Source organism: Antennarius striatus, chromosome 8 (genome assembly GCF_040054535.1).
Source record: "Antennarius striatus isolate MH-2024 chromosome 8, ASM4005453v1, whole genome shotgun sequence".
NCBI classification, from domain to species: Eukaryota; Metazoa; Chordata; class Actinopteri; order Lophiiformes; family Antennariidae; genus Antennarius; species Antennarius striatus.
Genome location: NC_090783.1, coordinates 1,949,546 through 1,965,780, shown reverse-complemented (window position 1 = coordinate 1,965,780; position 16,235 = coordinate 1,949,546). Strand labels below are relative to the sequence as shown.

Here is a 16,235-nt window from a genome sequence, read left to right as displayed (position 1 = left end):
ACACATTTTAGTTTTACTGTCTTCCTGTCCGAACCCAGACGAACAATCATCTACTTTACCTTTAGGAAACTCTAACGAAAAGGAAGAGGGGGGGCTAATGCTAGTTAGCATTTCTAGCAGTTTTACGGTTGTATATGTTTCAAATAACAAGACATGTTAAACTTCATTGCTGATAAAATATTCAGAAGGCTCTTGGTGGTAAAAATACGTCTGATACCCTCTTGTGGTAAAAGTGAAGAACTACAAATGCTTCCTTTTCATCTGATCGCAGATTTAAAGGTCCCATATTATGTATTTTTAACTTAATGTCATTCAGCTGCCAGATGTCCAACTAGGCTGTATTCCAAATATTCTGACCTAAAGTGATCTGTGGTCCTAAATATCAGCTTTTCAAAATCTCTCATCTCAGCTCCTCACGAAACGCTTCGTTTCAGGCCTCCGGCTGCAGTATGTTAATGAGCTCCGCTGGGCCACGCCTCCTTCACCTGGGCCACGCCCCTCTGAAGTAGAGCGTTATGCTAACGGGACACTGACCGGCGGTACGTTTGTTAGCATTATGGCGTTTGGAGGACCCATCGTGTCGGCGTACATTCATGACCCTGAGTCGGACCCAGAAGAAACACCGACTGTGCGGCTGCAGCAGGACGTTTCTGAATGGTTAGTCCGGGTGAACGGTACTTAGTTAGTTCTGTGTTGTGTTGTGTAACCTACGTCATCACAGGACGTTAGCATCGTCCGGTAGCTACTTTAGCTTCTACTCCCGCCTCTCATCACACAGTAATAATGTCACATGTCTTATTATGTGTTTAGTATGTGTACAGATGTGTTAACTGTTAAAATGTTCCTGTATTTCTATAAGTGACAATAAAGTCTGATGGTGGTTCTGATAGTTATTACCATGTGGCTAATGCTAGCTTCTGCTCACGGCTAAGTTACTTTATTTTTCCATCACATTGATTTAACCCGTTACTGAGCTGCTAAATGTTTGAGGCAGTCCTCTGTGACGAGACACACGGAGCTAACACCTGCTACCATCACACCAGGTTAATGGTGAAATGATGGAACCATACTGCAGTCATGCCTTTATCTGCTCTATTTTGAGGTGTCTTCACCTGTTGTACAGGTGTTCCTGTGGACACTGAGTGTATGCCAACAGAAAAAAGCTGTTTGGAGACACAAGTAACAAGCTCACAGCTAAACCACAAAGTTATGTCTCTACGGTATTTGGCTACTCTGACAACTGTAAATTCAAATGACCTTTACCATGTTTTTCACTGTAGGTTAGGAGCCGTCTGCAGGAGGTTGATGAAGTTCCGTGCATGACTCAACATCCTGGGTTCCAGCCTGTGTGCCTAAACGTGTACACCCTACAAAGGGCCGGTCACGTACTGAGGGCCGAGTGTGGCCCTTCACGTCTGACACCAATACATCGGTAAGTCGTTCTTTGAAAAACGTCAGAATAAAAACTAGTTATTTCTTATTTTGCTTCATCAGGCATTCCTTCATTCATGCAGTAACATGACATATATAGGTACAACAAAGTCTAATATATTGTATTTGCGATACCTTGATTTTTATCTTATTAATAGACATGTTGAACATTTTTTGGTATTCACAATCCATTTATGTTGACATATACAAGCATTTATTTACATAAAACAATACATCCAATAATAATAATGAGAACACAGAGCCATCCTGTCAGGAAATCAACAACAGTTGTAATACTCGGGATTGAAAACATTGTGAAATAAATAGTTTTGTGTCCTTTTTCTGCAGATGGTGCAGACATCTGGCCTATTGCCCCTTTGTTGGCTGGTGCTGGGGCTACTTAGGGTGCAGAATCCGGGTTGTCATCCCAGCCTGTGTGGTCCTTCACTTACGCCAGGAGTTTCCTGAAGACAAAGGCCACTATGCTGGATTTAGACCGAGTCTTGGTTGAACCTGGTCACGTAGCTGGCAATGACCTCCTCCTTGTCCGGATGCTCACACTGGGCAGACAGATTCTCGGGGACAGGAATGGACAACATCTCATTTGTGTATGGCACGGGGTCCACCAAGACTTTGTCACATATGAGGTCCAACATGTCAGCTACAAAACCTGTTCAATAAAACACAAAGATAGATCTTTACTGTTATTGATATTGTTTGATTCATTTCTTTGTTTAGAAAAATTGTGTTCAAAATACATCCTGGTACTTGCTACTAATTTATTTATTTGTATGGTTACTTTTCACTGTGTTTTGGTGCGAACAATTACCAACAGAATTTCAAAACATGTTTGTTTGAAATATTAAAATATTGCGACACTAACAGAATGTTGGCTCTGTCTCGTGAGGTTTGACTGTGCATTGTCCCTTCAAAAGCCGTTGGAAAGTGGATCTTGTAGAGGGGTACACCACACGTAACGACATAAGGAGCCAAAACAATATATGACATACATGAATCTGTCTCAAAATTTTTATACTAAAGTCTTCACTTACTGTCTTGCTGGAATATTCTAATACACAACACTTATTTTTAAATGAACTACTATCAACACATGTGCATTCACTGACACCTGTAGACAACTATAGTTAGAAAATTAGTGTAACACATTTTATTAAAACATTGTATGGAATATGACTTGTACATGCCTTTACTTCAATAGTGGGAATGAAGAGTCCTGCAGGACAGCTGTGTACCAACAGTATGGGTGTCCCCTGGGTCAGTTTGGCCCCCACGTCCCTTCAAGCTGTAGGCTGAATGGATGGATGTAGGCTGAATGGGTGCACAAGGAAGAGGGACACTAATGTCAGGACACCAATGTTCTGATATTGGATAAGGAGGACAGACTTGTGTGCGTTGTCGCTATGACGACCAACAAACAATCGACTCTAACACGTGTGCGCACACAATACGAAACAAGGAATGTTGACTTTAAGTTGACTTTATTTATGCTGACAGGTAATAGGAAAGAAAATATGAGACCAACTTACATGTGTTTTAGTTTTATACTGTAGGTCCGGCACGAACACACACACACACACACACACACACACACACACACACACACACACACACACACACACACACAATACCTAAACACGAAACAAAGGAGACCTCCCTACATAGCCTAGCACAGCAGGACTTCATTCATGCTAACCGACAAAAAGAAAAGAGATAAAATGTGAGCCCAACTCTGGTGCGTTGGACCTACAGTAGGTACTGTAGGTTTAACACACACACGTTGGAGCGCACACACACAAACACGAAACAAAGCAGTACCGAAACAAAAGCAGTGATTTTCATAATAGGGCCCGTTTAACTCAATGCCAGCGCGTCTGGATGAAAGTTTGTAAATATAACTTCAAAATAACAAATCAAATATTACTATGGGTTTTTTTACTCGATAGAAGGCAAACTTTTGTTAAGATGAACGAAACAAATTAAAACATTTCCTTCAAAGTTGGAGTGCATGGGACACAAATACTGACATGCTTTCAATACAACATCATCAAAAACCTTAAGACAAACATAACAGTAACGTTGAATTGCCTAGCTTTATATCTGCTAAAGTGTTCCGTGGAAAACTACACAATAAAAGTTATGTCGGAAGACGTGTCAATCATGTTTTTCCACGTTCTTGAATGCTCTCTAATTGTAGTGCCCTCTGGTGGACATAGTGGGTAACTACAAAAACATTGAGACAAAGTTAGAGGATGTTAGATTGTCAACAGCTTCCGGCTGTGACTATCAAAATAAATTTAATCGACCGAACCATTGCGTCTGTACACCCCCGCTCCCCGCTAAAAGCGACTACAATTTCGTAAACAATGCAAACTTCTAAATTAGTAGCTTGCATTACTGAAGCTCCTCTAACGTGGAGGTTTGTAGCAGAGACCGCACTGATGTCCCCGACAGAGCTAGCAGTAGCTTTAGCGCTAGCAGGCTTCTTCACCGGCCGACTCTTTCTATAAGAAAAATAGTTTATATGTTCATTCGTAGAATTCGTTCAAAACCGATGTAAAAACATTAAAAACTCGTCACCCGAATTTTCTCGTATCTTTCTCGTTACATTGAAAACAATATACTGTACTTCGTTATTTTAATGCTTTTATTTTGAGAGCTCACCGGAAAACATAATATATCGGCAATAACTTCCAACTTTATCTATGTTGTGCCTACACTGCCCTCCTGTGGTCAATGGCCGTATTACATATTTTAGCTTTACAGTCTTACTGTGACATTGGAGTTTGTCTCCGAACCCAGACGAACAATCATCTATTTTATCTTTTCTAAACTCCAACAATAAGGGATAGGGAGCTACTGCTAGTTAGCATTTCAAGCAGTTTAACAATTGCATACTTTTCAAAATGCGGTATTATTAAACTTCATTCCTGATAAAATATTCAGAAGGCCCTTTATGGTAAATACGTCCCTCCAGTGGCCAAAGTGAGGAACTACAGCCACGTTGTTAGATTGTCAGTCGCTTCCGGTTGTGACTATCAAAATAAGTTTTAATCGACGGAACTAATGCGTGTTTGCATGTCAAAACACACCTTGAAATTTCATGATGATTTCATAATTCTATATTTCATATGATGTTTCAGCCCACCTTGAATGCAGATTATGTCCCAGAACGTTAGTCATTGTGATTGGATTTGTTGTTAGTTCATCATTTGCGTTGGAGGGTACCTGCTATGTTCCATGACGGCCAGAGGGTGGCAGCAGATCACCACAGAATGGAGTTAGGTTAAGCTGGCTGTGATTTACTAATACATGTGACTGAATGTAAACGTTGAATGTGATTATTGTGTGTGTGTGTGTGTGTGTGTGTGTGTGTGTGTGTGTGTGTGTGTGTGTGTGTGTGTGTGTGTGTGTGTGTGTGTGTGTGTGTGTGTGTGTGTGTGTGTGTGTATAATGTTATTGCTATTGTTATCCTTTATCCTTACAGGGCTCAATAAAGATATAGATTACATGTTCACGCATGTACATGTAATATAAATACATATCTGGTCATCTACTTATTATCTATTTCATAAATAATATTCCTTTATTTCATTAATAGTTATTATTTATTTCATGACTTTTTTCTGTTGCAATCCTGGAAAGGCTTATTAATATTTGGTAATGTGTGATTTTCTTGAAAATAACATGTATATATTAAGGCAGCCCTGCGATTTCTGTTCCTGTCTGTGTTCTGAGTCTCATGATCTGATTGATGCTGAAGGAACGTCAAGCTTCTCGTGGCTCCAACCGGAAAACCAATCAATGTGTGGTTGGAAATGTGCTTCACCGTGAAATTAAATATCATTTATTAAATTGTTTTTTAGAGGCAAAAAGCTCTAAGGGTTTTTGTAAGCGTAAATCATCCTAAAAGGAAATCGTTGCATTTGACGACCCCTTGTGGACATTTCTTTAACAACAGCTTGCAGCCGCAGCGTTCTGTGCTTGAAGGTAATGACGTCACTACAGGCTCCGCCCCCAAGCTAGACGTGGAGAACAAAAACATTTAGTCGTAGTTATCAGTTCTCAAAAAGGTGAATTTATTCGTGAACTAAATTAAATAAAATAATTAGAAATAATGAAATAATCATCGAACCAACATTTGAGGGAAAATTAAATAATGACGGACTGAATTTCTTTGCGTTCATCTAATCTTTAAAAAAAAAAAAAAATTCTCATCAAAGACGTTTGATAATTAAACGGTAAGAAAATCTCAGACTGAAGGACGGCTTTTGTTCGGATTCTCATATTTGCATTGCGGGAAGAAATGCGAGAAGTTATCAAAATGTGTTTATTTCCTCCTTTGTACACGTTGAACCTTCTATAATAAATAAGAAGTCATAAAACACTGCTGGGGAGGTTTCCACACCTCCGTCTCCCCCATCACAGAAAGGATCAGATACAAACAAAATGAACGTCATCCAGCAGTATAATTTTGAGTATTGACACATTTACATAAACACAGATAAACTTCCAGGTTTGTCTCGTTTGGAACGAAACGGGATCGTTTCTACGTATTCACGGAATTAACCAATTCTCCAATTTTACAGTACAGAGATGGCAAACTGAGGTAAAATTCAGCTGTTCAGTTTCCACCTTCATGTCAGTTTATAACCATTAGTCATTGTGACTAAAACTAAATTATCAATTTAAAAAAGAAAACTGAAAAACCTGAAACATACAAAACAAGTGTCAAAAAAACAAACCCAAAAAAAATTCCTCCACCGTCCCCAGTCTCTCAGTTTTCCTCTCCGGACCCTTCTCCTCACATCTCAGTCGGACCCTTCATCCCGGACTCCTTGGCGGAGACCGGCGCCGCCACCATGGGCAGGATGCACTGTGACGACTCGCAGTATCCGTTCAGGCCGGGGGGGCCGGGAGGCCCCGGAACACCGGGAGTACCGGAAACGCCGCGGAGTCCCCTCGCTCCGTCACGGCCGTCTCTGCCGTAAGCCGGTCGACCGGGTTCACCTGGAAGGAGGAAGTGAACGTCGTCAGAAACACTCCTGGTTCAGAAGGAGTCACCACTTTACATTTAGTTCACACTGTCGAGCTTTGGGTTTAAAACTAGATATCTTTTCCTACCTGGTAGACCAGGTGTGCCAGGTGCTCCCTTTGGTCCTCTCTCCGTTGGTCCTCTGTCCCCTTTGTCCCCCTGGTCACCTGAGAGGAGGGGACAAGTAATTATCTCATAGGAGGAACTTGATTGGTCCCTGAGGTAGAAGAGGAGGTTCCTCATGGTCTGAAGACCATCATGCGGGATTGATAATTCCAATCTCACCTTTGAGTCCTTTGCGACCCATGAACCCTGGTGGACCCTTCAGACCGGGCAACCCTCGTGACCCAGTGTGCCCAGGGAAACCGTTCCCTCCAGCGGGGCCTGGGGGTCCAGGTGGGCCGGGGGGGCCAGGTAGCCCGGCGATGCCCGACTCTGGCCTGCTAAGGCTAGCGGCTAGCTGGGCCAGCTGCTCTGTGGAGGACGACATGTGGGAAGTTCACAAGAGGGATCCTGTCAAGGCGATTCGTTCCAAAATGACATTCAAGTCTTATGGACCCGCCCCTTTTTGGGGCTTTCCAAAAAGGGGCGGGAAGATGACGCTTACCTTGCATGACCCTCATGCAGACTTGTTTGATATGAGAATCCGTTGGAGATTTTCCCTGATCGGACACAGTAGGTAAAGTATTGATTAATTCAAATGCGTCTCCTGGGTAACGCCTTAAAGTCCCGCTAGCAGAACTTCGATTAAAGAGAAGGAAGTGTCTCACCGCTGCCCCCTGCGATCCTGTCAGACCCGATAGCCCCATGTTGCCCTGCATCCCTCGCGGTCCTGGTTGACCCGGCTTGCCCTCTTTCCCCTGCTGTCCCCGGCTTCCCTCGGGTCCTTTACTTCCTGTCTCGCCTGGCGGGCCTGTCTGCAATCAACAGCAGCATGTAGACGCTAGCTGTTAGCATTGATGTCCATAAACTCAGGTAAAACTTGATTTGATTTATTCAACTATTCATGACGTGTCATGAAGTCATGGCGGCTGTTTTTTAAGACGTACCGATCCTTTCTCTCCGGGTTCTCCTTGGTCACCCTGTGAGGGGAAAGTAAAAACAAACTGATGTCACAACAACAAACACTTTTCACATCCTAAGAACATCATCAATTCTACCTAACTGGAAGCCAAGAACCAGCGTTTCATTGGTTGATCACTCACCTGGTCTCCTCGCTCCCCTGCCGTTCCTTCGGCGCCTGCAGGTCCCTGAAAAAACGGAACATGTGAGACTTATGCGACTCAACGTTGCAACCTAAACGCAGGTTTTAAACATACCTGTTCGCCTTTTGGACCATCCAGACCGACGGCACCCTAAGGAAGAAACTCAGAATCAGCATTTGATCACTAAAACTATTTTTATTGTTATTTTCAAAAAACTATACTTTTTTTGCTGATGACATCCTCTTCTTTTTGGTAGACTTGACCTGTTTTGGTGCTGTAACCTTTAACCTTTACTTTCTGATTCTGATTCATGGGGAAATATGGGGGTAAAGTAGTACCTCAACATATGAGTCATTCGATATACGAGTCGTCGCTCTGTCCACATTTTTTTTTGACATACAAGCAAAAATCTGAGTTACGAGTAATGCTTCAGGACACCGCTAGTCGGTGGATGGATACAACATCAGTGAGACCGGATCTCGTTTCTTTTCATTCTTTATCATTTTTTACATAACGTACATATAATTAACTATAAAAGCGTAAAGTCTGCGTGTCTATTGGTTGATAAAAAAATGTTTTTTTTATAATTTCGGGCGTTTGTGGGGTGTTTTTTTTACAAAACTGGAACGGATTAAAATGATTTTACTTATTTAGAATGGGTAAATTTTTTAATTCCGAGTTCAGTCACTGAACGGACAAACAAAACTTTTATCTCGAGGTTCTGTATAGGAAAGGCACGTAGAAATGCCTATGTGACGCTTCCTTACCCTGTCGCCCTTCTGGCCGCGGTACCCAGCAGGACCAGGAAGTCCAGGATAGCCTGGATCCCCTTTGGTTCCCTGTTTGGACACGAAAAAATTAATGCACAACAACACACACACACACACACACACACACACACACACACACACACACACACACACACACACACACACACACACACATAGAACTTTAACACAAGACACACTGTGTGAAGTTCGGAGGCGTTCCCTCCCCCACCTCAACCTGACCACATCCACAAAAAAAACCCCAAACCATCTCAGTGAGACTGGATGGTCCTGAAGACCCCCCCTTCACTCATCCCCCCACGGTGATTCTGGGTGTGTGTGTACGGTGGTTGTGGGTTACATCGGGGCCACATTCCTGGGGAACAGAGCCCTCTTTCAGGGCTTCTCAGCTTCCTTTCCTGGCCTGAATCCCCCCTTGAGCTGCAGAAAAGCCCCGACGGTGTTCACATTTCTGCAACAACGGTTCATTCATGCTACCGATTACCGGCGGACTGCCTGGAACCAGGACCATCAAGAAGCGACACTTGAACTACAGCGGCGCATTAGGCCTTGTTTTCCAGATACAAGGTTTATTCTGGCCAGCGATCCTCCTGTTGGATAACAGGTCCAGGATCGGAGACACTGAGCGTTTGATTCACGATTTGATCCGATTAAAGGAAAGAATCTGGTTTCATGTGGATCCAAGAAAAAGATAAAATACAGGGATTTAGGATTGAGGGAATGGATCACAGGCGGATTCCGTTCAATGACATCACCATCTAGATCTAGATCCATCTGGATCCAGTTCATATTCCGGATCTGGCGATCCAGAATGATGGGATCACAGATGATACAGATTTGTCTTCTAAACTTCTAGATTTGGATCTGGAACAAAACTATGAATCTGGTTTATCTGGATTAACTATCAGACTAACGATGAAACCAATGTGATCCAGATTCTAGGGGTGGGGTTTCCTGGTCCAGGACTCCTCAATGCTGGGATCTTCTTTTTTCTTGCCATCCCATTTTTTTGTCATTTACTAATCTGACTTTCTCACCGTCCATCATACTTCTTGTGTTTTGGATTGATGATGTTTTTATGTGAGTCTCTGTTGTGACGTGTTCTGGAGGTGTTGCGTGAATTTCTGGTCTCACCCGGGATCCCGGTGCTCCTGAAGGCCCGTCATGCCCTCTCGGTCCTCGTTCACCCTGCAAAGAAAGAGGACAGAAAAGATAAGGTAGAATCTAGACAGAAAACCAATTAGATGATCTGTATCTTGAAAGGGGAGGGGCTTAAAGTGGAAGTTTTAGGCTGGGAATTGATTCAGATTGATGAGAAACGTCTTCACTCAATCTGAATTCCTGCTATCTCTTTGATCCACAGACCCGCAGCAACATTATCATAAACCTGCCCCGCCATTTACACCTGCCACGCCCTTGAAAATGCAGTTAAACAAGAAGTGGGCGGGCCCTAAGATGTATTTCCTGCAGCTTTATGTCATCTGTATATGCAGACGACTCACCGGTCCTCCTCTGGGTCCGACTGGTCCCACCTCTCCCTGCTCCCCTCGCTCGCCCTGGGAACCAATCAGACATCAGGACCAACATTAGAGTGTTGGAGGAGAAAAGCAGATTCAAACTGACAACAAACCGACTTCATTCAAACACAACTGAGGTTCACGTTGAACTCACTTGTTTCCCAGGAGCCCCCATCAGTCCCACGACACCTGGATCACCTGAGGGACCCTGGTGATGAGACAGAGTTCAACTTATTGATGAATAAACAGCTGAAACCCAGTGGCAGTAAACATTCATCAATAGATCGTACCTTTGGACCGCTGACCCCCTTCTGGCCGTAGGCGCCAGGTAAACCCTGCATGGACAAAAAGACACTGAGATCCAAAGCTCCAGCTAACAATGCATCAGGCACACTTTTCAAGTCAGAGGTCACACTTACAGGAAGTCCCTGTGGACCGGCATCACCTGGAGCCCCGCTTTTACCTGTGAGACCCTGAGATCAACACAAATCGCACGTCAGGATTCATGACAGAGTAATCTACAAATCCAGACTCGCTATCCAGAACTAGTCTTCCCAAACCGGTCACCTTGGATGCTGGCAGACCCGGAATCCCCTCACGGCCATCTGGACCAGGGAGGCCCTGTTGACAAGAGAGACAAGAGTGTATTTGAAAGATATGAAGCCAAGGAGATCCAGGACTTTAAGATTGATTGATTGATTGATTGATTGATTAATTGATTGAATGACGCAAAGCTCACCGGCTCTCCTTTAGGTCCCGGTACTCCTCTGATTCCATGAGGACCTCGATCCCCCTATAAAGAAACAAAGACGAGGTTATATTCGCTTCTTAAATGAAATAATGGACAGATCAGAGGAGAAAAAGAAGGGACAGAGAATCTTACCTGCCCTCCCACTAGACCGGGCTCACCTAGAGGTCCTCGTTGGCCTGGATCACCCTGACAGAAAAGGTCACCAGTTGTTATTAGTATTGTGTTAAGAGCACATGGGGGTCAGGAGACACGAGGCAAACATGAATACTCACTGGGCCTCCCTGGATTCCCCGAGGACCTACATCACCAAAGGTCCCACGAGGTCCCTGTTGGTGAAATTTTGTTACAGCTACGAAAATGAAAAAGGAACTGTTGGTAGTTGTCATATGAGAGTCGACAGTGTTGTTGTCGAAACGACAGTCAGTCATGTCGTAGTTTTGTTTTCTTATCAAGTTCAGATGGTTTCGTAGAAAGAATTGTGTAACTCTGGAGGCTGCATCTTCTATTTTTTTGCCTGGTGGCCATTTGCGGTACTGCAGCAAAAAATTCCCCTGAAACTTTAAGACACCTGGAACTACAAACGTGATCAGTTCTTGATCTTTGTTGACTTATTGTTGTGTTAATTAATAAAACAGCCTGAGAAAAATGAAATCTGAAGTGGAATCACAATCATAAGTAAATTTGATGGAACCCGTGTCCACAAAGACATCACCCTGCCACGCCACCCCTCCATCTTTGTATACAGCAACTGAAAACATAGACAGACATGAACCTTACCCTGTCGCCTTTGGAGCCCATTATTCCTGGGAGGCCTCTTATCCCACCTGAGCCCTAAAATTACTCAGCAGATAGAGAAAAAAGGACAGACGTCCCATGTTAGCATGTTTGACACCAGCTCCATGTGGAAGGAACGTTTGTAGAGAGAGGTTGGATATTTTACTGGTAGTCCTTGAAGCCCGACTTCACCCCGCAGTCCTTGTTCGCCCTCCTCTCCCTACAGAGGGCAGAAGTGACAGGTGGGCGTTTCAGTCTTGGATAAAGGACTAAAGGAGACCACAGAGGATGCATGGGGTGAAAGTAGAGGATGCTACCTTATGTCCTTGCCTTCCAGGCTCACCAGATTCACCCTTAACCCCCTTGTGACCCTATAGGCAAGAACAAGAAGTTAAACGAGTCGTTTTGTTTATTGGGGATATCAATATTGTCGTCATCGTGAGACAAGTGACTTACTTTCATGCCAGGAAGACCAGGATGTCCAGTGAGACCAGAGGGGCAGGCATTGGGACACTGAAAAACACAGCAGCCTGTTTGAGGTCATGGAAGAGCCCCGCCACCAGGGGGCTCCACTGCACATGACCTCTTGACCCGAGGAATAAAAAACAAACTTTATTTTGTTTTAGTGATTAATCAGATGAAGATTTGGAAGCCTGTTGATCCAGTGCTGGAGCTTGAGACATTCTGAGACACAAAGTCATTATTTTATTTAATGCTGTGATACAAAGTCATTCTGATAGATTAAGTCCATTATTCTGATCAATTAAAGATTAAGATTAAAATTAAATCCACTTTATTTATACCCATTGGGAATAAATAAGTCATTGTCATAACATATTAAATCATTTTTCAGATTTATTACGTTGTTTTTATAACATTAACTTATTATTTTGATAAATTTTCATTATTATAACATATTAAGTCATTATTCTGATAGGTTAAGTCATTATTATAACATTAAGTCATTATTCTGAGTTACCCAATCAGTAGTTTGACAGAGTAAGTCAATATTTCAACATACTAATTAATTATTGTGAGAAATAAGTCAAATCACCTCTCTGGAGGTGCTTAGTCATTATTCCAGGTTATTATTTGTTATTATTTCCTCCTTTATTGGAGGAACTCATTCCAACATCATATTTTGAGTCCCGTTTTTTACCCTCTTTCGGGGAGAACGTGGCTGTAAATGAACCCCACTGGGGTCAAACTCACCAGGTCCTCGCCTTGATACACGCCTGCAGGACCCTGAAGAAGAAGAAGAACACAGTTTGATCGATCTTAAAAAACTTTCCATCAGGTTCTTTTCTTTCAAGAACAGAAACATTTTCCTTCAAACCCCCCCCCCCCACCTCTAAACCCTAATGATGTAACTGTCACCAGCAGCTGGCCCTTCACCGCCATCCTACACAACCCCCGTTAGCCGTTAGCGACAGTAGATATTTACCCGTGGCCCAGAAGAACCAGGAAGACCCACTTGACCTCTCTTTCCTCTGGCTCCCTGTAGAGACGGAGTCCATGTTAATCGTTTTAATCCCACAAAAGAACATTTAAACCTTAAGGACAATTATTTTAAATCAACTTAGTATGGTCAGCAAAATAATTATTGCACTCACAGGGGGTCCAACTTTGCCCAGTTCACCTGGTAGCCCATCAGTACCAGGGATCCCCTGTCCACAGAGAGAAAACGAACTTCTGATGCTCAATCAGCTGCATTAAAGATTAAAATCAATATTCTGTACGTGTGATAGGAACTCACATCGAGGCCGTCAAGTCCGACGCCCTGTGTAGAGAGAAACCAATCAAATCAATTACAAACACAACTGAAAACGTTGGATTTAACTGTGTGAGTATAGCGGCGTATCATCAGCGTATACATTAACGCTACAGACTTGGTTTACACAGGAGGAGCTAAAGGACACATTCTAGCATCCCGCCCTCTGTTGTCATGACAACTGAGGACCCAAACCATAATGATGATATAATGACAATGTCAACAGATTCATCTAATGACGTGTCTGGTCTAGAGATCAACTTTCAGGTCAGTATTTGGAATTACCGGCTCCCCAGGAGGTCCACGTGCACCCGCATCTCCCTGGAAACCAACCGGAACGGATGATCAGAACAACATTTACACATTGATTTACAATCAGCTGACATTTCAGGAGAAAGTCAATAAAAACACACAACAACGAACATACTTTTGATCCCACTGAGCCCGGTGTACCCGGATCTCCAGGAGGTCCAACAGGTCCCTACAAATACAACACAAACTCCTATAAGATTCAACACGCCATGAGGAAACACACAAATTCACATGTTTTGGCCTTTTTGAAGTGAAGAAGCTTCTTTAATGAGACATCTTCAACATCCAGAACATCCAGAAGTGGGATAATTCCAGAAAGCTGGGGTAAAGTTGGTCCTCCAGACCCGGTAGCAGGAAGGGGTGTGGCTCTCCGCCATTGTTAAGCTCCTCCCCTCAACTTCCTCATCCATAAATCACACCATCATCATCATCCTCATCTTTGTCTGTAACTACAGGTGTAAGCTGATGGCCGTCCTTCTATCTGTGATGTCATCAGGTTGGACCAGCTAAGCTAACGCTACTTCTCCGTCTTGGTCGTCCGGATCGTCGTCCCCTCAGCAGACAGGAACACACTGAGTCCTTTCTGCACAGGCGCCGCCATCGTTCACCCCTCTGCTGCAGCACCAGTCACACAAAAAGCCCCCTGTTCCACCCCCCCTGGAGGCAACTTTAAATAGCCAGATTGATTCATCCAAAAGCAGCCAAGACAAACTGCTCCCACAGCAGAACATCTGACCAGCTCCTCCTCAACATCTTGTTCCACTTACGTCGGCGCCCGGAAGGCCCGCCGCTCCAGGAGCTCCGTCTTTGCCTTTCTCGCCGTCGGGGCCCTGCAATCACAAGTTAGCTCAAGTTAGCATTAGCTGCTATGTTCACGCGGCGGTTGTGAGACGTTAAAGCGCTCACCGGTCCTCCAGGCAACGTGGAGTCTTCTCCTCTGTCGCCCTGGAGATACAAAGTCCAGATGATGATTGTGTTGACGGACGTTTTCCGCGTTTTTGCACACAGCAGTTTGGAACTATACTTAAGAAACTTTAATTATCTAGATTAAATTATCCAGATTTGGGTCATTTTAAAGTGATTTTCAGTTTATTTAGAGTCAATGAAGAAACAGGTTCAGTTTGATTAAACTACACCAAGTAAAAAAAGACGTTTTTCAGCCTTAAAGAATTTTACTTTAGATTGAATTAAACTTCTTCTAACACTTTTAGGTTGATTAATTTTTTCTCCTCATTCGCTGATGATCATCAAACCGACCCTCACCTTCGACCCACGTCTGAAAACTTTAAACTTTTACTTACGTCGATGCCATCCACTCCCGGTACGCCGGATGCTCCGGGGGGCCCCACGGGGCCTCTGGGGCCAACCGGGCCCCTCTGCAAAACAAACAAACATTATTTTCAGACTGAGCTCCAACTCGGAGTGTCGTCCGGTGCTGCTGGTGGCGGTCGGGATGAAGGGCGTCTTTGTTCGGGGCCGCGAGAGGGCGAAGGTCACGGAGCGATACGCTACCATTAAAGCAGGATGACGGCGGCGGCTGATGATTGGTACCAGCTGTGCACTCTGGGAGTCAAACCGGTTCACGATCGGTAACGAGTAAAATAACGTCTTAAACCTGCGACATGTTTAAAAGCCTGCAGAGAATGTGAGATTTAACCAAAGCACATTAACGTCTGTTACCATGGTAACTGTCTAACAGTCCTAAACAGGATAAAACCACCATCTAATGGGAGGATTACATAAAAAATCTATTAAATGAAAAATAAAATTTTAAATTTGACTGAAAATTATACAACAAACAGTTAAGATTCAAACCTTTATTTAACGGTAATAAAACGGCGTTCCCTCCCCAGGTGAGCTGAAGCAGCGTTTCTCACCTGAGCCGAGCAGATCAGCACCACGTGAAGTAAAACCACCAGCAGGGACTCGCCACCGATCCCGGACGGAGCCATCGTCCTCCCAGAGCCGAGGAAGACGCCGAAAGTCTCGTATTCCCAGATTAGACGAGTCCACCTGTTGGTCTCCCCCCTCAATGAAAGCCCCGGAGCAGGAGGAGGAGGAGGAGGAAGAGGAGGGGAGGTTTCTTTGTTCACACTGGGAGGAGCTTGTTTCGATTTATTTTGCAACCGATGCCTGAAAATACAGACGCCGACCGGTACTATCTAATCGGATTAATTCTGATTTAATCTGGTTTGTTTTGTCTTAATAAAACATTTTTTTTTTCATTGAATGTTTGAAAAAAAGATTTTCAAAAGAAAAAATTTGAATCTTCCCAGAACAAATTTGTCATTTATAAAAGGTAACTTCTGTAATCGAGTATCAGCAGTATTGAGGCCCCCCCTCCAATAGGCCACCGTCACCATCCTCACCACCATCATTATCATCATCAAGTGGATTTGAGATGATAATTTAGTGGTTTTTCAGTTTATTTATTTTTTCTACCCCAACATGTCTGATCCAGAGGTTTAGACCCATGCACGGGGCTGGTTCCATTTCTTTTACAAGACAAAACATTTTTCCATCCGGGATAATCTGGAATTTATTCCCAGGAGTTTGTTTAGACTTTTAGGTTCTTTGGAAACAATTCTCCGTCTCCAGACGTGAAAAGAATCTGTTAGAAGTTTCCATCGTCC

At 43.6% G+C, this 16,235-nt stretch overlaps 1 protein-coding gene and 1 long non-coding RNA gene across 2 annotated transcripts; one reads left to right on the top strand and one right to left on the bottom strand.

The window, feature by feature from the left end:
- The first annotated feature begins 381 nt into the window (after window positions 1-381).
- On the top strand, window positions 382-2,318 carry LOC137600301 (uncharacterized). The gene is made up of 3 exons (XR_011036922.1): window positions 382-657; window positions 1,281-1,432; window positions 1,780-2,318. It is a non-coding gene; the product is annotated as an uncharacterized lncRNA (long non-coding RNA).
- A 3,339-nt stretch (window positions 2,319-5,657) lies between these two features.
- On the bottom strand, window positions 5,658-15,645 carry col9a1a (collagen, type IX, alpha 1a). The gene is made up of 32 exons (XM_068321812.1): window positions 15,480-15,645; window positions 14,904-14,978; window positions 14,509-14,547; window positions 14,370-14,432; window positions 13,718-13,771; window positions 13,576-13,611; window positions 13,276-13,299; window positions 13,133-13,186; window positions 12,964-13,017; window positions 12,732-12,764; window positions 11,976-12,032; window positions 11,837-11,890; window positions 11,686-11,739; window positions 11,523-11,576; window positions 11,018-11,071; window positions 10,878-10,931; window positions 10,734-10,787; window positions 10,562-10,615; window positions 10,414-10,467; window positions 10,285-10,329; window positions 10,149-10,202; window positions 9,980-10,033; window positions 9,612-9,665; window positions 8,457-8,528; window positions 7,804-7,839; window positions 7,690-7,734; window positions 7,534-7,566; window positions 7,255-7,401; window positions 7,092-7,146; window positions 6,770-6,958; window positions 6,574-6,651; window positions 5,658-6,459 (listed from the first exon to the last, which is right to left on the bottom strand). The coding sequence occupies exons 1-32, from the start codon at window positions 15,552-15,554 to the stop codon at window positions 6,254-6,256; spliced, it is 2,064 nt and encodes a 687-aa protein (XP_068177913.1). The 5' UTR covers window positions 15,555-15,645; the 3' UTR covers window positions 5,658-6,253.
- Window positions 15,646-16,235: the final 590 nt, after the last annotated feature.